Genomic DNA, 24,608 nt, shown 5'->3' with positions numbered 1-24,608 from the left:
CTGTTTGTGGTGAGTATGTGTTACTGTTGATTTCTTCCCATTCTTCGTTTTAGTGTTGTTGTGTTTTCTTAGGCTTCGGATTTGAAGCCACGACTTTAGGAGTGCAGTGAAAGAAATTGATTGGATTTATGTTATAAAATCAGCACACAAGCCGTTATGATTTTTATTCTATATTAATTTTGAATTTAAACATTGAAGGTAACGGTATTTTAACATAAAATAACCTTGATAAAATTGTACATTTCATTATTACAAAACCTAAAGTCTATTCAGTGTAGAACAGAAATAAATGATGGTATTTTCTTATCAAAAGTGTACACTTGATTACTAGACTTCTTTCAGTGTATTTTTTGCCTAGTCCAGCGCCATCTAGCGAGCATGTGTATAGGTCCTGCAGCTGTGTGTATGTGAGCTTGTGTGCATGGGCGTCCCAGTTCTTGTAGCGTTTGATGTGCCTGCTGTTGTTGTAACTTTTGTTGCTGGTACGCTGCACCATGTTGTTTGTAACTTCCTCATGCTCGGCACATGACCCCTGGCCCCTGCCCCAGGACCGTGCCACGCCCCCCGCCCTGAGTCCATTTTGGGTGAAATTGTTGGTGAAATATGGCAGAGAGTTGCAATTTTGGTTAATGATCTACGAAGGGCTTGGCGGGGCGGGTGGATTTGAAAGTATTATCTATTGCGTTTGAAGATCCCATGCACTCCCAGTGGAAACTACAGTAGAAAATCCAAAAATTGCAATAATAAGAAATTTATAGAGGTAAAATCATTAAACTGTTTTTTTTTTAATTTTTAATAAATCGAAGGTACATAAATATACAAATTTATTGTTTAACGTTTGTTGTGTTAAGAAAGTACCAAAATGTAATCTCGTATTTAATTTCCTAATTCCCTGTCTTTCAAAAAACTAAGCTCTTTCAAATGTCATATAAAACCCCTTTGGAATTGCCCTATCTCTTATTTGCCAAGTTTATGATTAGTTAGCACTTGATATGGCTTCATCAGGTATTTATATTTTTTAAGGGGAAGAGTAGTACTGTGAATCCTTTGGGTGCCATCCCAGGAATATCATCCTTACTGTCGGGGATAAGCCGTCTGTGAGTCCATTTTACTTCATCGTTCGTTTTGTCTTTCGTATTTATTTTGTATTTCTTTTTTTGTGAGGGCGGTAAAATGGCCGTGCGTTTGGTGGTTAGCATTTGATTGTGATATGCACACAAAAGCGGATTATTCTTGACTCTTTAGCAGCATCATTTATGACATGCAACAATAACAGTGGAAAAGGCGGACCAGGGAAATGGGTGGGAAGTGGAAAATGGTGGTGGAGTGCAGCAAATGCAATTTCGGTTAGTGGCCACAATTTTGTTTAGAATTTTGGCCCTACCATTTTGGTATTGTCTCGCATTCTGTTCCACGCTCCCATGCATTGTAGTTACATTATGTTTACATATTTCTGCCATATAAAGAAAAAAATGAACAAAAAAAACACCCAATTGTGGAATTGCAACCACAAAAGCTGCTTAAGTTATTAGTTATCGCTATCAATAATGCATACAACTAACTATCCATCGATACAGCTTGTTTGGGTGCGCACACTTTCATTACAGCACAAATGCGTTGAATAAATTTAATTGTTTTTTCATCATAAATTATCGTGGCACGCATATCCGTTGATAAAAATGGAATTGCATTCTAATTGCAAAACGAAATCATATTTCGTGCCATAATTAATTGGCAAATCCGCGTAAATTGTTTAGGGGCTTGGGGATCTCTTGCCATTGATCGGTATGCTTTTAGTGTCTAAAACACAACTGTTTGTTATTCAAAACATTTTTAAATATTATGGTTAAGTTGTAGTTGTGCCCTTCATAAATCCCTCAGAGCTTAAGTTTAAGTTACCTTCAGGTGAGGTGTGAACGAAGCGGATAAGGTAGCTGGATTTATAAAGTAGGAAACGGGGGATAAGGAGTCCGAGTCAAAAGGGGAAACGGGAGACAGAAAGTAGACTTAGATCTAACAGGCGACGTCGGCACTTTTGGTCCACTTGCCCGGCAATTGGACCATTTCGTTGAGCGCTTCACAGCGCTCAAGTTGCCTTGGGTTTTGGTTTGAGTTTGGGAATGGATTGTGGCCGGGTTTTGGGCTGGAAACGGGCTAAAAGAGGTAGAGATCCCAGCTGTGCTGCCAGCCGACTGCCAACGACATTTAGCCCACTTTTTACGCAGCAGCGGGCACCCCAGGAATCAGAGTACAGGATGGAACCCGTACAGCCCCGAAGTTACCCCCATTCCCAACACTTAAAAATATTTGGGCAACAGAAGAAATCTTAAAATCTACTCTCATAAGCTCTGCCAATTTTTCTTTTTTTTCTTTTTAAAAATGTCAAAAAGAATTCAATACAATAATTTAAATCTTGAAAAATCCTTTAAAAGGTGTCTGGAAGTATGCAATAACATATTTTGAATAAGAAAGTTCGATGGATTTTTGGACGGTAAATATATATTGTAATATTTCGACCTCCACAATATGTTGGTAGATATTTTTGGGATATATTGCTTCCCAGCGCATGGCCTTTATTTTGGCCAGTGTGTGTGTATTAAGTTCCCCGTAGTTCGGCCGTTCAAGTAGTCAGTCAAATTGGGATTCGGTTGCGGCTTTTTGGGGTCACCTCGCCCATTTCCACTCCATTCCATTTCCCATCCCCATTGCCATTCCACTCCACCTCGGCGATTGCCTTTTGCCGCTGCCCCGTTTAAGATGCAGATAATGCTAATTAATTGTATTGATTAGCTCATTATATCATTAGCCGGCAGCGGACTAGCGAACTTGCCTTGGGCGCCATTTCAATGTGCCGTGCGCCGACAATAAGTTCCGACCGCAGCAACAATGGATGCAATGGATCCTTGGACACGGATCCTTGTGCGTAGTGCGTTTGAGCTGCCCGGGGCCGCACATTCATATAAATAAACTTGTCCAAATTGCAGTTACCGCCCCAGGGCCATGGCCAAAATTGTGTGCAACACCGAAAACTTAAGCGATGGGTGGCGGGAGGCAGAGGGGGTTATGCAAATTCGGTTGGTATGACGAAAATCTTCGGGGCAGGTTGTGTGTCCATGGGCTTTGTTCTTGGTTCGGAATCAAGTGAAATCCCGTACAGTTGTTCAGGGATTAAATGACCTCCTGGAACTGTCGTTTTCACGGATAAGGTTCCTACAAAGTGGGGCTTAAAAAATAGAAATGGGTAATTTACGTATATATTTTTGGTTTAAAATAACTAATTTAACAAATAGTTTTAAGGATCATTGGCATACCAATAATTGGTAAGCCATTTTTTGGCTATAACATAGTTTTTACGAGGAATCTTAAATAGTATTGTATAGTATCATTAAATCCTTTTCCTTTACTTTGCTCATTAAATCTCTTTTCCACTACCTGGCTTAGTTCAGAATTTGGCTTAAAACATATTTATGCATATTTATGAATATTTTGATATGCATTATATTTTCATTTGATCAACTCTTAACCAGGGTCATCTGTACTAGATATATTTTGCTCACTTCATTCATTAGATCCTAAGTCGGGACTCGAGTGAATCCTTTTCATTTTCTTAGCTGCTTTCCTGACTCTGTCGGGATTGTCAGGTGTTCGTGGCCCGTTCCTTCTGCGTGGCCATCAAGTTTTGGCCAACTTTTTGGGAAACAAGCTGCATCGTCCTGCCACGTCCTTCGTGCCCCATCCCTCGTCCTGCTGATCCTGTCCCCGATGTCGTCGGCAGCATCGTTAAGGCGTATCCATCATAATATCTATCAGGGGCGAGGGGCCTGGGCATCCCACTGCCGTATATACCGCCTCATCCGAATAATTCATTTATATTAATACATCCTGCAGAGCAACAGTCAAACTCACTGCGAACGGGACGGAGATAGCTGTGGATATAGAAAAAGCTGAGGAAGAAGTATTTCAATTTGTATTGCCAAGTGTCTGGCTCTAGCCGTCTCTTTCTGTCCCGCCTCCGCCCCTCTCACTCGCACTCGCACTGTCTGCAGTTGCAGTGCTCGACTTTGCCACGTCGACAGCTTAAAGTTTGAATTGCAGCACACGGAGTCACTAATCCACTTGGAGAAAATTTTGTAAACATATGTTTTATTTATTTTGATTTATGCTAACATATTACTTAACTTGGCAAATTTTATTTTTCGAATATGTTATGTTTTTTTATCCCTTAGGCCTCACATATTCCGTGAATCAATAACTAACTAATAACTAACTAAATATTGTATGTACATAATGTATGTACATAATGTACATAATGATATAAAATAGGCATTATATATTCTTAATACATATATATTAAATTTTATTTATTTTATAAATACTTTCATAAACATTCTATGTAGGCTATGCCTATTTTTGTTAACGTGTTTTAAAGCCTTCCTTTATAATGGTATCCCAAGCATAGCTGTGTATATTATAACGCTGATTATATTATGGGATTTTTATAATTTTTCCAGTGTCATTTTCCGCCTGGACAACCTGGCCGAAGGTTGGAGTCGAGTCTGAGTGGGGGGATGTTAAAAATGGGGCCGTCGATGGAGGAGGATTACAGGATGCAGGACGCCACCTTTTGCAGCTGCTTCCATGTGTTCATGGCGCAAATAATCGCCGTCATCAAGAACAACAAAAACAAGATGGCAGGACAGGATCAGGACGACAGGATTGGGTCCTGGTTCCTGAGAACGGATAGGGATGGTGGTGGGGATGGGGATGGGGATGTTGATGGGGGAAAAGGAATCCGAAGATGAGTTGAGAGACGTTGACGCTGACGCCATTAGCACCGAGTTTTGCAGCATCAACGACAAACTTTAAATTGTTGCGTCATTACAATTCGAGTTGGGGATTGTGCGGGGGGATCAGCTGAAATGTTGAGCAACAGGAAGCCGGGGTATATATTCTGGGCCTAGCCAAGGCATAAATGCCCCTTGCCAAAAGGCGAGAAAAGAAGAAGTCTTGTCCCCGTTTGCACCAGTGATTGATGTTGCACTTTAAATTTCAGTTGTGTCAGTCGGATGCGCACACACATGCTCCCTAATGACCAGGTGCCACAAATGGTTGCATTCCCTAAAAAAACACAAAGTAAAAAAACAAAAAAACCATAAAGTGCTATTTTGCCAGTAAAATCTTGTATTCCCCTAAGACGTTAACTTTTTTCTCAAGTCGTCAAGAATATAATTTTCGGGATATAAGTACAATGTACGTTGTACATATGTGTGTTCCCCAACGTTTAGTTGCCCTGCATTCTTAACAAGACTACTGGTTTCCAGTGAAGACAGATAAATTCATTTTTGATTTTTATTTTCGCACGAATCAGTTTCGCAATATATGATCCAGACCAGTTGTTCTTGGTATTCAATGTTGTTTTATTACAATACACTGAATACCTTTTGCATTTTGTAACATTTATTTACTTTTAACTAAACACGTTTTCATTGGCTACACAATCTTTAATTATCTAGTTTTATAACTAAGTATCATAAAGTAATTTAAAGAAATATCTTTTTCAATACAGAAACGTTATTGAGGCTGAACAAAACATACATGTGTCATAAGGGAAGCTAGTAAATTAAGTGAAATATTAAAAAAAACATCTCTAACTTTAAGCAAACTCATTCTTGGTGGTAATAAAAAAGGGGCCATACATTTTTATAGTGCTGACTTATACATACAGTCCGATCCGTCTTGCTACCGCCCTTTGCCTTGTAATCATTTAAATGAACAAATTATAAATTACCCCAATAATGGGCTCGGGAGCAGGACAAGGACAAGGAATCCGACCAGAATATGGGGACAGGAGTCAGGAGTCACGTCCAGGCACACATATATTTCATATGCACACACTCCTATATGCTGATATATGGACATACACACATATCATCTATATGCGCCATATATTATATATTGCGGCGATTGCATCGCAACGACAATTTTGGCTCATTATAAATTTGCCTTAATTTTAATGCAAAAGTCTCTGCCGCAGTTCGTCCATCTGTCTGTCTCTTTCTTTGCTTATAGGGCCATCTCTTTCGGCAATGTGTGTGTCTGGCACAGTGCCTTACATTTAATGCAACCCAGAACTCCAGCTGGCATCGGACTCCGATTTCTGGGTCGGAACTGGGAACTGAGCACTGGGAACTCCAACTGAACTCCTCGCCACGAATTGCATTCAACTGCAGCCTGCAACCGAGTCATCCATCTGCCCTCTCTTTCATTCGCTGTGGATAATCATGTTGCTGACAGCATTGTTGCCGCACAGTCCGCTGTTCCTGATACCCTGCGAAATTATCAGGAAAGGGCTCTACAATCGAGTGACGATTGAAAGTAAGTATCGTTTAAGTAACTGCTTGAAAAGTTTTTATTGATTTAAGCTCCAGTTTGATAATAAACTTTGCATTTATTTTCTGTCAAGGTTTTTAAAATCTTATTATTATTTTAAATTTAAATGCCAATCGATTTGGAATTTAATTACGAGCTCAAAGAGGTATCACATGCTTATTCTGACGTCCTATCGCAATTTGTCGACCAAAAAACTTTTTTTTTTTTGCAAAAATAGGGTGTATTATTTTCTGACGAAAAATACGTTATTTTTAAGCCGTTTTTAAGCCGTAATTTAGTCAAATCGGGGCACACAACAAAAAGACCCACTGTTATGAGCAGCTTACAACCAAGGCTATCGATTCCTATCACTTTTCGGGAAATTTATTTTTGGACCCATTTTCGCATTTTTTGTAAGGGGTTGTATCATCTATTTTTTTCGAAAATTTTTCAAAAATTAAAGTTTGAAGATTTTAATGTCAATCGATTGGGAATTTAATTACGAGCTCAACGAGGTATCACATTCCTTAATCTGACTTCATTTCGCAATTTGTCGACCAAAATACTGATTTTTTTTGTGCAAAAATGGGGAACTTTATTTTTTGACGAAAAATGCGTTATTTTTAGGCCGTTTTTATGTCGTTATTTAGTCAAATCGAGGCGCACAACAAAAAGACCGACTGTTATGAGCAGCTAACAACCAAGGCTATCGATCCATATCATAAATCGGGAAATTTATTTTTTGACCCATTTTGGCATTTTTTGTAAGGGGTTGTATCATCTATTTTTTTCGAAAATTTTTCAAAAATTAAAGTTTGAAGATTTTAATGCCAATCGATTGGGAATTTAATTACAAGCTCAACGAGGTATCACATTCCTTAATCTGACTTCATTTCGCAATTTGTCGACCAAAATACTGATTTTTTTTGTGCAAAAATAGGGAACCTTATTTTTTTACGAAATCTACGTTATTTTTAAGTCATAATTTATTCAGATCGAAGCCCACAACAATATTACCGACTGTTTTGGGCAGCTTAAAACCTAGGCTAACGATACCTATATCTTTCTGGTAAAACTATTTTATTACGAATTTTTGAATATTTAAAAGAGTTTATCTGGGTGCTACCCAAAAATACCCTACACATTGTATGTTAAATTGTTGCACGACAATGAGCAGGCTGCCGCCAAAAAAAGGGAACAAAGATGGGGAGAAGAAAAGAAAAGCCAGCAAAATGCACATGCCACGTAGTTATGCATATGTCGTTGTCCCAGGACCCTCCAGGATCCCCATCCCCCGAGCCCGCCGCCACTGTACGTGTGTTCCAGGCAATTCACAAATTGAACGTACGAAATCACATTAGCCCCAACGTCAGCCTCAGAGCCCTCAGAACCTCGGAATCAGCTCCAGATCCTGTCTGTCCTTTCAGCATCTTCGCTTGTTGCAGCGGCTCCTTGGGGAAAATGGCCCATACCAAAAAATTCGCAGGCCCCGCATCCCGGATCCTTAAACGGAACCGTACACTTTTAATACATATTAAGATCTTTATTGGACAAATTAAATTTAAGGTCGTAAGATACCATCGAATCGCCATCGAATAAAATATTTTACAGCATTACCTATCAGTTTGTATCGATTTTTTGTGTATCCAAATTTGGGGATTAATTTATGAATACTATTTAGTAAGTATTTCGACTTTATCGGTACTCATCCTTTTGTATGCTTTTTTTGTGTAATAATGAATACTGTGAATTTTTAGTGTGCCGGTTGCTTAGGGACTTATCTATGAATATGTATGTAAAGGTTTTTTGATTAAAATATTGCATGGAACATTATTACCTATCGATTTATTTGCTTATCGACTATTTGAGGGGCATAATATCTAATAAGTTATTTCAGCTTGTAATTGCAAGTCAATGGGTAGTATCTTATGAGTACTACATTATCAGATTGCGATAATAGATTGATCACTCTTTCAACAAATAATTTTACAAAAGTGTATTTAATTTGGGCTTTTTTTTACGTGTATCTGGGCTATTTTGGCCGAACACGTACGGAGCCGCTGGCATTGGCCAATTGGCCTGGTCTGGGTCCTTCTTGGTCCTGCACCCCTATATATGTGTGCTCCATATGCCCCTCTGCTGTGACGACGTGCTGCAGGAAAAGTTTTCCTTGTCTATTGATTTGAATTTGAATTTTTCGCCTAATTGCAAAAAGTGAGCACAAAGTGAAACAAGCGAAAGAAGTGAAGGCAGGCAGAAGATTCAATAGGGAGTGACGGCTATGTGGCCATTTCTCAAATGCAAACATTTAACCTATACATTTTGGGACAGCAAAGAAATCTTACTTAATTTTTGATTTCCGCTTCAGCAACAAATTTAAAAGATTTCATTTTTATTATGTCCTGCTAGTTGTTCATCGAGTTCCCCCTGTGGATACTTTTTCACTCAACTATCTCGCTCCAGGCAATGTTTACCCAATGCAAGACATATAATTCCCAATAAATTCCAATATTAATTGATTAAAAAGCAAATGCCAAAATCTGAGCTCAGCCCCAGGGAAATTTCAAATAAATTTATACACTTTCGGGATTTATCCAAAGTGTTTCCCTGAGCGGAGTAAATTAAAATGGCAAACACGCAAAAATATATTGACAAAAATTGCACCGCAATTTTAAATAAAAAATGAAATGCCTTTTTCCATGTTTCCTGTTAACTTTATTTCGTTTTCCATAATTTCAGTGTGCACTTAAATTTAAAATTGTATTGATTTCACCCTTACTTTTTTCCTTCTGGAACTTCTTGTTCTTGTACATTAACAACGGTTATTTCGTTTCTATTGTTGTAATTTTGAAAAACATATTTATTTAGCTTGAGGGCGGGGCAAAAACATAATGTTTTATTCCATCTAGAAGTGTGTTTACATTGGCGGTGACAAAAGTACGTCTATTGGTAATGTACAAAAATGTGGTTTATTTATGATTATTGTTCCCATTTTTAAGTTTTGCAGTATTTTTGTGCAAATTGTAATAGGTATATATTTATCATATATTTATCTTTTCTCAATTAACATGTTTACATACGTTTTTAAAAATTGTAGGAAAAAAATTAAAAATGTTCTACTAAATTATGAAATACTATTAAACTTACCCCGTCTGTATGTGAAGTCGTTGTGCTTTGTGCATTTTCAATGCAAATATTTGCATCTGTGTCCGTGTCCATTTGTTTGTTTGCTTGGATCAGAGCGATATAGAGCACAACATATAGGTATATATATAATATCGCATATCGGACAAAATTGTTTTTATAGAATTTTTATATTTTCTGCAAATGTGCCGGGCAAACATTAAACGCATAGATAGATGTATAAATATCATAATAATAAAAATGAAAATGGAAATGGAAATGATAAGAGATGGGGGAATATTTCCATGGGCTCGCATAGTTTTCGAATTGATTTCACAAGTGGTGGCCAAACAACTCCCGAAAGTGGGCGTTACGGTCCGAGTTTATTGAAAAGAAAGAGAAAGAAAGAGAAGGAGATAAAGAGAAAGAGAGAAGATAAAGAGCGAGAGAGAGAGAGAGAGAGAGAGCAACAAGCGGAGTGTCCGCCCACGCAACAAGGTAATCAAATGCAATTGAAAAACCAGCGCAAAAAGTTTATCCTTTGGCTTGCCTTGAACACAAGCGTTCCCGGTTCTCCTTCCGGTCCACCCCAGTTTTTTACCCGGTCCACCCAGCCCGCACCACCCTGTTTTTACCCGTTCCCGCTTCACAACCGTTCCCTTCGATTTTTCACCCGGTTGCCATTGCAACGAATTTAATCAAAAGTTACAATTCCAATTGTCCGCAAGCGGGTCACTCGTGTTGCGTATTAAAAAAGTTCCACTGCGGTGAGACAGAGATGGCTAGTGTCCGTAGAAAAAGACGGACACATACACACTTAGACAAAATGTAGAGCCATACTTTCAAAATGGGAAATCAATTGTTGTGTTTATCCAAAAGGGGTTTAAGGGTTTTAAGGGTATAAGTTAACGAAATGATAAAGCCTTACTTTTTAAAATGTTTTAAGAATGTTATTGCCTCACAAATATATAGGAAACAATGTATTAACCAATTTCTTTTTATAGCAAATATATTCAGAATCAGATATGAAATAAATACATCGATTTATTTTAATCTTTCTTATCCTATTTCTGCCCAAAATATTGCTTAGCTCCAGTTATTCTACACCCACTTTTTTCCAAGTGCAGCGGGCCAGAAAAAGAGATGGGGCGATAGATAGAGTCGGCGTTTCATATCCGTGTTCTATGTAGGCCAAAAACAAAAAGGGCCAAAAGGAGCGGCGGCAACCGGAGCGAAGTGAGCCAAAAAGTTTGCCCGCTTAAATTGCAGCGATTGCAATGAACCGGACGGACAATCAATGCCGATTTTTGCCACATCTATCTCTCCCTGTCACTCCCGAAACCCCTCTCTGTCGCACCAGAGAAAGCGAAACGGTATCGAAGTATCGATAAAATCGAATCATTTGCGGGCATCTACAAGTGCGTTTCGAGTGCAAAGGGGCGGAAATAGGGATTCATTCCCGGTTTTATTTCCTTTTTTGCCGATTGCACTCGCTGTTTAACTTGTGCTAAACGTAAGACATGCTGCGTTTTTGGCTAAGTTAATTTGTTAATTAAATAAGTTAATTACATTATATTAGTTTGTTGCTATGCCTTATAATGTTACCGAACTGAAAACATCAATATCACAAAATCATTTATTACATAACTCAAATAAAATATCTCATATTAATAGGTATGAATCACTTGCTTTCTTTTTATATTTTTAAGTTAATCACTTAAGCATTTAAAAAAAAGCTTTTAAAGTTTGTCAAGATAAAAACAATTATTTTATTTATTTTTTAATAGAATACAAAATGTATCTCTTTTACTGTACTTAAATTATGGAATAAATAAATAATAAATCAAAAATAAATAAATAAGTCTTTATTTTTTGAACCATTTTGATTTTTAATGTAAGAAGAATAATATCACAAAAAACTATATTGTTCTCTATCTTTGAGAATTTTCAAATATTTGTCTGCTTTTTTAAGAAGCAATGGAAATTCTCCAACCAGTGTTGGCTTACTCAAACGAAAGCAATTTTCTTGTCAACACTAGTTGTTTTGGCCATTTCTCGTGTCACTCCCTTAACCCTCCGACTGCTGTCCATCAGCGTCATCAGCACGGCCACTGGCCAGCCTTAACCCTCTGGGTGCCTGCGTCCATCGTCCATCCCTCGTCCCGCCATATGTGCCAGATCCAAAATCGGGAGGACTTTCCCTCTGCCGATAATGATGGGCCAGCCGAACAATCAATTAACGCACTGCCAGCCATCAAGGTTGCTGACCCAGAGGGGGGAATGGCGGTAATGGGCGGTGCGGTCTGGTCAGTGGGCGTGGCTCTTGGCAATTGACATGAGGGGGGAGTGGTCGGAAATTGGGGAAAGTCAGGGGGAAAGCTGAAGGCGGTTTCTTCATGGTCAGCTGCATGCAAAAGCGATTTGGAGTTGCAGCCTCACTTTATCCACTTAGCTTTCCTCGCCTTCAGCACTTTTTGGCCCAACGCAAAAGGGGAAATAACAATCCTTTAAATGAACAAAAAAAATAAAAATCCATCAAGTAAAAACACCAGATTTTAAAGGTATTTTAAAAGTAAATGAAAAGATTTAAATCAAGAGCTATAGAGATTCGATTGGTAAAACTATAATTTTTTGGATCACCTTACTACATAGGAATAGCATTACTTGTCGACAAAATTGTTAAATTCACTTTGAAATCCGGATTGGGCATGATTTTTCGATAGAAGTTCACGAAAATAAAAATAAAAAACCCTTTCACCACAATGGAGCAGATGCAGGATGTGAATCAGGATCGCGGCGAGGATGCCACGGGCAGCAAGGACCTCGAGCTGGAGGAGAATGACGGGGACTTGAGCCGGAACTCCAGCCTGACCACCGTGTGCAGTACTTTTCCATTGACCTCGAGGATCGACAGCTATCACCGCTGGCAGTCGATGGACAAGGAGGAGGATATCATGAGTCGCGAATTGCAAATCGAGAGTGAGCGAAAGGTCCAGCTGGCCATGTCCATGCCGCTCGCCATTGACGCCATACATCCTTGAGGCTAAACCTAATAAATTCCAGTTCTATTACTTAATTATTTGTTCTCTAATTTGCGAAAAACAGAACAGCCACCACTGCGAATGAGTGATTCGCGTAAAACAGATCACACGAGCCGTTGTCAATAGTTCATAAATCTTCATTAAATGCCCGAATGGAAGCCATGACATTTAAGTCCACGTGAATTTCGCTAGAAATCAACAAGCTCTTTCGAAACCGAAAGGCCACCACTGCGTATGATTGATACGCTTGAAATAGCTCATACGACTCTTTGTCCGCAGTTCTTATACCTTCATTTAAGTTACCCAAATTGAAGCCACATTAAAGTCCAGCTGACTTCCACTGGAGATCAACAAGCCCTGTAAATTCCCCATCGCTCCTTCTAACACCTCTCGCATAATTGAAGGTAAATTAAGTTTGCTCTCCCCCACATTCGACGTTTGAACTCGATTGACGCACATCGTTTGCTTTTCGGCATTGACGGCATCGGCGGCCTCAAAAACGAAATTGCTATTTACAAACAATTTTACATATTTACGCGGCAACTGTTGACACTTTGCTATAAATTCACCCGGCCGTGGTCCACCTCATGTCCCTGCCCCTGTCCCGCCCCCTTGGACAAAGACCAGTGCAAACAGAACTACACTGAAAATTATTAAACACTTCTATGGTAGCAGTATGAAAGAAAATCTACTTTTCATCTTCTAAAAATCACGTGTAAGCGTTTTATAAACTTTTATTATTATTTATTATTATTAGATTTATGTTAAGGACATTAAATAAAGATTATATCTTGCAACTTTTATGAAACACCTTACTTTAATGAAAAAATCCATTAAAAAATCTTTAAAGTCAAAAATATTTGTAATAAAATTCGTAATGCTTAAGAATTGTAACTATTATTTTTGAGTAAATATACCATTTACAAAACCCTTACTTTTTCACCTTAAAATTAAATGCAGTTTCAAAACTATTTTTTGTAGCATACTTTTTCGGGCAAAATAACTTAACTTGAAAAATCCATTGAAAATTGCTTAAGAAAAAATTGTTGGTAAGGAAATATTAATGGCAAATAGTGATGCTCGCTTAAGTCAAACAAAATATAATATAATAATTTATTAAATTTATAATTCTAGCTCTGAAACCGCTCTTTAAATGGGCTCGGTATAAATATTGCTTGATAGCAGTAATGATAAATGCAAGACCATAGCACACTTTTGCTCAGTGTGGCCCCAACTTGCGATGCAAAAACTGCCCCGAACTGACTGATGGCTGACTAGATGGATGGCTTCGCTCCGTTCCTCCGCTTCTTGGCCTGAAGTAGGAGCTGTTGCTGGACGCTTATTGTTAGATGGATGGATGGATGATGTGTAGCTGTTGCTCCTGCCACGCCTCCCGCCCCAGCCCCCAGGCCCCAGCCCTTCCACCTATACCATACTTCCTATGCCCCCGAAAAAGTGCAGTGTTGTTGCAATCTATATGGTATCTGGTTAAGAGTCCATGGCCAGGGACAGAGGGCCAGATAGAGTTGATGATTTGTGGCGCAAAATGCGAAACTGACAGCGCGCTTCCGCTTAAAGGAAATTGAAATCCTTCTTTGCACAAAATTGTTGACGTATTTACACACACCACCACATACAGATAAGCACACACACAGTGTGCGTGTGCCGTCTCGGTTTTTCTTTTTCTTTTCATTTTCGTTTTCCTTTTTTTGGCAGTTAGTTTACTCACTGGTCGAGGACATGTGAACTTTGTCCCTAGGAATTTTCCACCTGGAGTTCTGGGGGCTTCTGTTGTAAAACCGGGCTAATTAGAACTGAGAAAAAAGCACTAGATATTTATATCTTTGAAAAAAATCGGTAATATTAACATAACATTTATTTGACTCGAAGCAAATATTATTTAAAATATACGATTTTTAGTCATTTATAAATTACCTTTCAAAAATATTAGAACTAATTACATTATTATTATAATTTTAAGTTTAAGAGGTAATAAACTATCATTCAAATAATATTATATTTAAAACTCGAAATATGTCTACGCATTAAAGCAATAACACCGTGCTTTAAATTAACTGTTGTTCAAAAACTTACTTTAATTGAATTTAAAATTTTTCGTTCAGTAAATTAAGGAAAAAATGCTTTAAAAAAACAACTTGACTCTTTTCAGAAAATGTGCTAATTTTTGTCACTGGTTAAATACAGCGTGGCCTGGAACATCGGGGAGTTACAAAGGGACTCCACTTCCGGCGGACATGTGATGATTATTTACCCGATGTTGCCACCGATGCTACGTGCCGCACTGCTGCCCATCCTCATTAGGCGCACAGCTGCAGAAACTGCAGCTGCTGCTGCTGCAACTGCAACTCCATCTGCAACATGCAAAACGCAGCACCTGGTGGCAACAGAAAAACACTTAAAACTAAACTTTATCCGCAACAAAGTTATTTACTTTAAGTTACAATAAACTACTATTTTACTTTTCCCTAAGAACACATTTTAAAGTTTCAAGACTTAGGACTTAAGCTATTTTTTTTAGAATATACTAGAATACTTTAGATATCTTCGTTTTTTACTTGTATACTGCTTGTTTTAAAATGCAACACATTTATAAAAATGGGTATTTCAAATATTTTTGTTTAGTTTCTCTCGAAACTAATGGAGATTTTTCCCAGTGCATCAGCGGAGTTTAAGTGCATCAATGGCATCATTGTGGACTGCGAGTGCGAGTAAGTGAGTGGCAAGCCGAATGGCCACCGCAAATGTGCGTTCAACTCTGGCCAGCCAGAAATGGAAACTGAAGTATGCAGATGCAGTCTAAATACGAAACAAAGTCTAAATTCTAGACTCTTAGCTACACTACTACCCTACCAATAAACATTGGCAAATTAAAGAACAAACAAAATATATATAAAATAGAAAAACTATAAATACGAGCGACGACGTAAACATAATACAACCCATGATATTTTTCATCTATAATACAAATAATAATATAATGTATTTTAGTAGTTCTGGCTAGTTTAAAATATACAATGATTGCAAAGTTGAATATTTTTTAATATTCATAAATATTACATCTTATATAAATGCATTTATACATTGAGCATTTCAGTGTTTCTGGCTAGTTTTAAAACTATTCAAAAAAAAAGACAACGGTGATTTATCATTTTATATTTAATATTAAAATAATGTTCTAAAAATAACATCATGCTTAAATTTATTTAATTTTTTACCTTTTTTCGTACGTTCCAACAAAACATACCTACCTCGCAGGTAAAGGGAATGAAAAAAGTTTTGCATTTTCACTGACATTTCTGACCCCTGTCAAAAAGGGCTGGTGGGCGGGTGGCTGGGTGGGTGGGCGTGGCAGGTGGGTGAGTGTCATACAGGGTCACCTAATTGGTTGCTGCCACACGGATCGGGTGAAAGAGAGAGCCAGCATGGCAATCAACGAATGACCAGCGGCTTAACCCGTGTGCATACGAATGTGTCGGCATCATCGGTTCGTCTCACGTTTGCGGTGTTTGTTTGTTTGTCCCCTTAAAAACCACCCACTCACCCACTCACCCACCCATCCATCCATGGGGGAATTTGCATCCCCCTTTTCGGACGCCCCTGGCATGCATCTGTATTTTGACAGTTGCCAAAACTCCAGGGAGGGGGAAAAAGCGACTGTCATTCGACTGTAACTAAACATTTTTGTTCTGCCTTGTCTCGGCTTGCTAAGCGCCTTTCAAACAAGATCCCCTACTCCCCATAAAGCCCCCTTGCAGCACCCGATACGTCCCACCCACTTTCCCTGCCATTTGCACCGGAGTTCAATTAGAATTTGTCAGTGGCTGCCGTCCTACCGCCCAAATCTGTACCCAAACAAACAAAAAAGAAGTCGACAACAAACCAAAATACTACGATATCAAAAAGATAAAATAAAAAGCAGATACAACCGAATCGAAAATCAAATATAAAATAAATACCAACAGAACAGAAAATGTTCCCAAAAGGGGTGCTAAATGGTCACTAAAGTTTGAACAACATATTTAATGCTCTAACTAGTTCAGCTGGAATAAGTCGTTTAAAACTTGCAGCAAGTGTCCCTAAAAAACTTTATATTAATTTAATTGCAACATTTTTGCATGGAAATATTAAAACATTAGACAATGAAATAGTCTGATTTAATTATAGAATACTTTTAATATGAAACCATAAATGTAGTAAGGAGTTCGAATTAGCTAATATACCCCGGCGGTCTAAATTCCATTTGGAAAAGGTATTAAAACCATATCGAAAAATAGTTGTACGAATGGTAAAAGGCTTTTTTCCAGACCGAACGGCATAAAAATCCTGGCAAGCCCCAAAAAGAGGTGCAGGTTCATTTGGTTCGAGGGCTTTGGCAGTGATTTTGCTTTGGGCCATCGTTTGGCCATTGAGCTTTTGCGGTGCACCATGGTTGTACCATCGCAACAGAAAAATATGAAATGCATTGGGCTAATACCAAGCCCCCCACCCCATCTCTTTCCATCGATATCTGTCCGTCTTTTTCTATCTGGCCTCTTTGCACCTTAACCGCAGTTTACTGTGGCTCCATGCTCCATCTAGTCATCGATGGTCATTCATCTAACTGCTGTCTCTTGCTCCGCAGACCCTCTGAAAGTCCCCCCTCGGAAGTCCCCCTCGAAAGTCCCCCTCGGAAGTCCCCATTCCTGGACATGCCTGGTCATAAGGACCATTCTAATCCACTTTGTTGAAAATACACCGGTGCATATTGAAGAGTCTGAAAGCATTCCCAGAGTTCAGAGGTGTCGGTGATAAAATGTGGTAAATAAATAACGCTTTTCAAGTATGTCGTGATTCCCAACTAAATAATGGCTAAGGGCACAAATAATAAGGACTTTAAAATAGATGACTGAGAAAATACAGGACATAATAAATATTGTACTTAAAAAACTAAAACAAATTGATAAGTTTATTTATAGATAGGACTAACACTTTCAAATAAATTTGGTCAGCAATTTGCTTACATTTCCATATAAGCCTACAAAAATATTTATATATATTAATTTTACCATCAATTTATGGACTCCCCTTTAAAAATAACACTATACCGTTTTATCTATAAAAATTTAAACTTAAAATGATAAATATTCAAACAATTAATATGAATAAAATGAACATTTGTTACATTTAAAGTTCAGTAATATTATTACCCCCTGTCGACGCCCCTGGAAATCGGGAAAAGAACTGGGGGCTGAGCTGCGTTTTGTGGAGCGTTTCAAGTTTAGCGCGATGGCGACATGGTCAGGATGCGAGGGGCTCTCCGCTGATGGCTTAAAGGGTCTCGTCCTGTGCATATCGATTTGATGTGATTTTCATTAAAAACTCAGCACAGGTAGCAACAAAACAAGGTGCAAAATGGGGGAAAGACCAAAGGAGCGAACTGAAAGCAACGCAGTGCACAAAACCACGTGAGTGGTTCAGGTTTTAGGGGGCTTCGAACTTATTTTTTTATACCCAGCTATTGAAAAGAAAATCGTTATAAAACAGCTTTGCGATGCTATAAAAAAAGAAGCGGAATAGCTCTCACCAAAAACAAACCGAAGCAACAACAGAATAAAAAAAAGGGTATTGGTAAGGAATACCTCTTAGAAATGGATGGAACTTGAACCACTTTAATATGACCACATGCGATTTTTTACAGTTATTAGAAGTAATGTGTTACAAATTTTAAAGTTAAGCCTAAAGCCCTTCAAATTTATAAACCATACTCGTTGCTAATTCATCTGATATATTTGTTTGCGAATACAATTATAAGATTAAACTTATTTAAGCATACCCCTTTAAAACTACTGGGTACCAAAAATGACAAATAGAAAAACGATGAATGGGCCAAAAAGCGGAAGCAGCTGCACATTAGCCAAAAAGAGTTTGGGATCGGGATTTCGGGACTCAGGATTCAGGACTTGAGTTGGTGTCCTACGTGAGCAGTCAAAGTTCGGCCCCAAAAGAAATTAAAAACAAACAAACAAATCGATTATTAGCACGCATATCGAGAAGGGTTCAGGATACGCTTTTTCCAGCCTGGATTTATTTTCCCTTTCTTCCATGTTTTCTTTCTTTTCGATTTGTTATTTTGTTGTGGGTTTTTTTTGAAGAGTCCGAAACTCGGACACGGATTGCGCATTGGCCAAAAAGTGTCGCTGCATCAGCTTGAGCTGCTCTTCATTGTTTGCCGGTGGGCGTGGGCGTTGGGCGGAAAATGGGGGCGGGCCGGAGCAGGAAAATCTGTTTCCCGTTCGATATTTTCACGCATGATTTATGACCCCGTTAACAAGTAAAAGTCTCAACGTGCAGCAGCATCCGACCAGGCCGGTCTACAACTTGAAAAATGAATTTCTCGTTTTCGACCGCCCACAAGCTTTGCCGGTTTTCCACGGAAAATGAAGTGGCAGCGAGGCACGTAGAATTTGGGCGGAAGGGAATGGAAAAACAGGGACAGGCCGCATAAAGTTGCCGAAATGAAGCTTAATTTAAAGACAAACATTTGTGCATAACAGCGACAAGAACAAGGGTTTTACCCCAGAAAATGGCTGGGGGTTTTTCCAGGCAGGCAGCAGTAGGAGTACATTAGCTGGACACCCACACACGCAAACAAACAGCTGAACATAGCCGGCAAAATATTTTAAGGAAGACCATTTTTTAAGGCCATTCCACAAAGTTTCGCATTTTAATAAGGGGTGCATTATGATTTATCATATTTTTTTCGATAAATTTTCAAATTAATTAATACTTCACTTCGCAATTTGACGACCAAAATACTGAATTTGTTTGTGCAGAAATAGAGAGTATTATTTTTTGACGAAAAATTCGATAGTTTTAAGCCGTTTTTAAGTCGTAATTTAGTCTAATCGAGGCGCATAACAAAAAGACCGACTGCTATGAGCAGCTAACAACCAAGGCTATCGATTCCTATCACTTTTCGGGAAATTTATTTTTTTTAAATTTTTGCATTTTTTTGTTGTACACCTTTTTTTTGAAAAAATTTTCAAAAATTAAATTTTTTCAGATTTAAGTGCCAATTTATTGAAAATTTAATTACGAGCTCAACGAGGTATCGCATTCCTTAATCTGACTTCATTTCGCAATTTGACGACCAAAATACTGATTTTTTGTGTGCAAAAATGGGGAACTTTATTTTTTGACGAAAAATGCGTTAATTTTAGGCCGTTTTTATGTCGTAATTTAGTCAAATCGGGGCGCACAGCAAAAAGACCGGATGTTATGAGCAGCTCAAGACCGAGGCTATCGATCCATATAACCGATCGGGAAATTTATTTTTTGACCCATTTTCGCATTTTTTGTAAGGGGTTTTATCATCTATTTTTTTCGAAAATTTTTCAAAAATTAAAGTTTGAAGATTTTAATGCCAATCGATTGGGAATTTAATTACGAGCTCAACGAGGTATACCATTCCTTCATCTGACTTCATTTCGCAATTTGTCGACCAAAATACTGATTTTTTTTGGGCCAATATGGGGAACTTTATTTTTTGACGAAAAATGCGTTATTTTTAGGCCGTTTTTATGTCGTAATTTAGTCAAATCGGGGCGCACAACAAAAAGACCGACTGTTATGAGCAGCTAACAACCAAGGCTATCGATCCATATAACCGATCGGGAAATTTATTTTTTGACCCATTTTCGCATTTTTTGTAAGGGGTTTTATCATCTATTTTTTTCGAAAATTTTTCAAAAATTAAAGTTTGAAGATTTTAATGCCAATCGATTGGGAATTTAATTACGAGCTCAACGAGGTATACCATTCCTTCATCTGACTTTATTTCGCAATTTGTCGACCAAAATACTGATTTTTTTTTTGCAAAAATTGGGAACCTTATTTTTTGACGAAAAATGCGTTATTTTTAGGCCGTTTTTATGTCGTAATTTAGTCAAATCGGGGCGCACAACAAAAAGACCGACTGTTATGAGCAGCTAACAACCAAGGCTATCGATCCATATCACAAATCGGGAAATTTATTTTTTGACCCATTTTCGCATTTTTTGTAAGGGGTTTTACCATCTATTTTTTTCGAAAATTTTTCAAAAATTAAAGTTTGAAGATTTAAATGCCAATCGATTGGGAATTTAATTACGAGCTCAACGAGGTATCACATTCCTTAATCTGACTTTATTTCGCAATTTGACGACCAAAATACTGATTTTGTTTGGAAGTATTTTGAATAGGGTGTATTACGTTTGACGAAAAATTCGATATTTTTAAGCCGTTTTAAGTCGTAATTTAGTCAAATCGTTGTTATGAGCAGCTAACTTACCCATTACTTTTCTGAAAATTTCTTTTTTCACGAAGTCTTCCTGTTACTTAAGGGTTACAGGCTTGAAAATTAGAAATTGTATTTTTAAATTACGCTTAGCGAGGAATGTAATCACAATCCAACAAGTTTCAGAGATATTTGCCAAAGGACGCAGAAGGTGAATTCTTAAATTTTTCATCTGATTATGTTACTTTTTTTCCGTTTTATGCACTCCTCTTTTCATGGAACCTCCAAAAAAAACTTGCTGACCACCACAAATTTCTAGTCCAGCATAAGTGAAGTCCATCAATCGCGGTTGCTTCTCTCACTTTTCGCATCTTATCTCTGACATTCTCGGAGGCTTCGCACAATAAAAAATGCGGAACAATGTCCACGAAAGATAAATTTAATACTGATAACTTAATTTCATAAAAAAACATAGTGACTTAAAAAATATAACATTTATTGTTCGGATAAATATCAAATATTCCATTTAACATCAAAACTAATAACCAAAAATTGGTATAGTGTGACCATCTACCGCGATTTCTCTTAGTGTGGCCTTGCTTGCATGCGTGCGTTAAAAGCAAGCCAAAAGCAACTGGGATGCTGGACGCACAAACGACTGGCTAAAAAGGAAAACAAAGGAAACCAAAAAGACAAAGCCGGTCGAGAAAGCAGTCCTTCTGCAGTTTGTATTTGCCTTGGCCATGGCCAAAATGTTTTCCTCATGTCCCAAACCTGCGGAACAAAATAGGGAAAGCGAGAATCGGGACGGGAAGTCCCCAACTGAAAAAGGGAAAAGTTACCCCGTTGCTTTATGAATTTTACATATGTTTCTCCGGCTGAAACTGAAACCAAAAAGACAGGGGCACAACCAAAATGAAATAAACATTAGAAAGAAAAAAACCCACGCAAAAAGAGGGAAAAAAGGAAAGACCCAGTCGGAAATCCATACAAATCATAAAAGTAAAAGGAATAACAACAACAGCCATAACGAAACTTAGCAGGTGTGCCCCAAACGTAATGGTACAGATGCACGGGAATAAACTTAATACAATTCGTATTCACTTTATATGACAAAACATACAAGCATTTCAAAACCATAGATGAGCCTATTAAGATAATAATTATATTATGGTAGACAATATATTTGTTACGTATATAATAGTTATGAAAGTACAGAAAAAAAAATAATCTACGTTATCTTAGAATAAGAGTTTTTGATTTTTTATGAAATTTTTGCCATAAAATAAACATGAATGTGATGTCAGGCTTTGACTTTCAAATTTTAGGTTTAAGCCCAACACATTTCTTTCAGTTCTTTTGAGAAGAACTAGTTGTTGGGGATGGGAAGTGAAAGGCCGGGATAAGCGACTCCCCGACATTGTCATCAATCATCGCAACTCGCGCCCACGCAGGAAAAAGAAGCCACGGGGGCTGGGAAAAGTGAAAGGGGCCTGGGAAAATGGGAAATGGCAAAAGGAGAAACTGGGCTGCTGTTTGGAGTCTTTTGGCCACTCACGAATCATGGCTTCGTGCTTTTCAATAGGTCATTGGGTAGCGCAATAGGGTATGCCGAAAATTACATTTTTTCAGGGTGCGTTCCAGGATTGAACCTATTGAAATTCTAACCATTAAATGGGGAACATGTTTTATTGTTAAAACTCATTTTTTATTGTTGCCAAGACGTTTTACTACGTAGATAGAAAACATTTCTGACTTTAATTTGGGCTGGCAGCTCGGGAAGTTCAAAAATTTTCCAAAACTCAGGATGCTAGGTAATCCACTGATCGAGTGCCCCAGTTAGCAAGCCCCACATCTTTCCCCTATATCTTTGCGGTTCCTTGTAACAGTTGTTGAAAATGATAGCAAAAGCGGCAAACCAATTGCCGAGGGACTCACGAACGTTCCTTAATACCTGCTCCTGTTTTCCAGCTGAGTTGCCACGATTTTAATTCCAAGTATGGCTATTTTAGAGGATGCGAAAAAAGAAATATCAAAATTATCTGTGGAAAAAACACAGCTCGGGGATCGAACACGGGTATTCTTGTTTAGAGACAGAAGATTTACACACTATTATATGTCGAGCATTTACATCGTGAAATAAGCCACTTCTTAATACTTTTAATCGAGTAGAAACAAAAAGTAGACAAATTAGGTAAATGTGTAATTTTTACTGAAAGCTTATGGCCATTGAGCACCGCAATTAGGTAGAACCAAATAGTTTAGATATTATGGAATCTAATTAATCCAATTTTTACTAACAGTTCATAATTGATCTCATCTATTAAAATCATTTTAGAAGTAGCTATTTTTCCAACTAGATAGCGGCAACTCTGATTTTCAGGTGCTCGGCACGCGTGTATTTGATAGGCCTTTGGGAATCCATCGGCGTGGGCACTAAGGGCGGTTGGGGGCGTGGCAGGCGCCTGTTTGTTTGCGCTTAATTCGCACCGCTCCGCGTCAGGGGCACTCAACCATGTTCGGCAACCGGTACGCGTACCTGTGGCAGGCCGTTAACTAAGCGCACGGCAAATGTTTGCCAGCTGGGAAGACGTTTAACCACACTGCAAAAAAGAAGGAAGTATAAGTAAGAAATATATAAAAAAAAATTTTGATTGTAACCACCTAAGAATATTATACTTAAAATATTTAGTTTACAACATTTGTTCACTGTTTAAGTAACTAAATTTTTTTAGGATCTTGAAAAAACGAAGTGCTATCGAAAATTTGCCATCTCAAATCAAGTTTTAATTTCAATAAAAAAATAAATTTTAATTTTTAAAAAGTAATACAAATAATTATTTGCAAGCAACAAAAATATTATGCCTAAAATATTAAGCTGACTGACTTTTTTTGTAAGTGAAGAAAAAGTTATAAGGTTAATCGCTTCTGAAACGACGATTTGTCTCCTCTAATTTTGCGTGTTCAAAAAACACAATATTTTCAAATGTACAAGTGCAAACGGTGCATTTTAAACTCTGCTGTAAAAGAAAATTAAACTTATAAATATAATAAAGTTTATATATATTAGTTCGTCTTATTATTATCTAACATATATAATTAAATTAATCATTTCCCTCAGTGCATGCTTATTAAAACCAGTCAGTGAACCCAGTGGCGTTGCAAAGGCCACAGGGGGCATGTCATACTTTTCGCTTTCCCTTTCGCCCTGCGATTAGGTTAAAGGGGGCGTGGCAGGGGGCGCTCCAACCCCATCAATATTTATAATGTTAGTTTTAAATTAGCGCAAAATAAACGACTGGCAAATATTGAAACAATCTCAGGCCCCATTCATCCCCGGACTCGTGGCTCATTGTGCTAAATATGATTTAATCTTTGGCGAGGTGCAGCCGGTGTGTGTGTGTGTGTGTGTGTGTGCCGGGGGCCCACCTGTATTAACCGTCCGCCAGCCCCCTTAACCCACAATGGGGTCCTCTGCTCACAAAGGCCGCCGCAAATCCCTCAATCAAAAACACACAGTGCAAATGGGTGAAAGCGGCGAAAAAAGGGTAATAAATGGTGGTGAAGTTAACTAACGTTAACAGCCGAGCAATTAATTCAAATATAATATTGATGAGCGCGGGGAGTGAAATCTGGCTGTTTGATAAAGGGAAAATTAAAACAATTGGGAAATCAGTTAGAAAATAAGCTGTACATGAACTGAAACGATTTTTTAAGTGCAAGTTTGTTATTTAATACTTTTATGGGATGGATATAACAATTTGTTTAGCTTCGGTGGTAAAATAAATAAATTACTATAT

At 38.0% G+C, this 24,608-nt stretch overlaps 2 protein-coding genes across 2 annotated transcripts; both read left to right on the top strand.

Moving 5' to 3' along the window:
- Positions 1 to 4,577: 4,577 nt before the first annotated feature.
- LOC108015128 (uncharacterized) lies at positions 4,578 to 5,314 on the top strand. Its single transcript, XM_017081390.2, has 2 exons — positions 4,578 to 4,752; positions 4,799 to 5,314. The coding sequence occupies exons 1-2, from the start codon at positions 4,578 to 4,580 to the stop codon at positions 4,864 to 4,866; spliced, it is 243 nt and encodes an 80-aa protein (XP_016936879.1). The 3' UTR covers positions 4,867 to 5,314.
- A 6,828-nt stretch (positions 5,315 to 12,142) lies between these two features.
- LOC108015109 (uncharacterized) lies at positions 12,143 to 12,568 on the top strand. Its single transcript, XM_017081353.4, has one exon. It carries the CDS (start codon positions 12,255 to 12,257, stop codon positions 12,531 to 12,533), a length of 279 nt encoding a protein of 92 aa, XP_016936842.3. The 5' UTR covers positions 12,143 to 12,254; the 3' UTR covers positions 12,534 to 12,568.
- The last annotated feature ends 12,040 nt before the right edge of the window (positions 12,569 to 24,608 follow it).

This window comes from Drosophila suzukii, chromosome X (assembly GCF_043229965.1).
Source record: "Drosophila suzukii chromosome X, CBGP_Dsuzu_IsoJpt1.0, whole genome shotgun sequence".
Lineage (NCBI taxonomy): Eukaryota > Metazoa > Arthropoda > Insecta > Diptera > Drosophilidae > Drosophila > Drosophila suzukii.
This window is presented reverse-complemented; position numbering and strand designations above follow the sequence as displayed.

What these genes read in the sequence shown, in the direction of transcription:
- LOC108015109 (XM_017081353.4), top strand. Translation starts at nt 12,255, where the DNA reads ATGGAGCAGATGCAGGATGTGAATCAGGATCGCGGCGAGGATGCCACG.
- LOC108015128 (XM_017081390.2), top strand. Translation starts at nt 4,578, where the DNA reads ATGGGGCCGTCGATGGAGGAGGATTACAGGATGCAGGACGCCACCTTT. An exon ending in GAGAACGGATAGGGATGGTG is followed by an intron (nt 4,753 to 4,798) that starts GTGGGGATGGGG and finishes AGGAATCCGAAG; the next exon opens with ATGAGTTGAGAGACGTTGAC.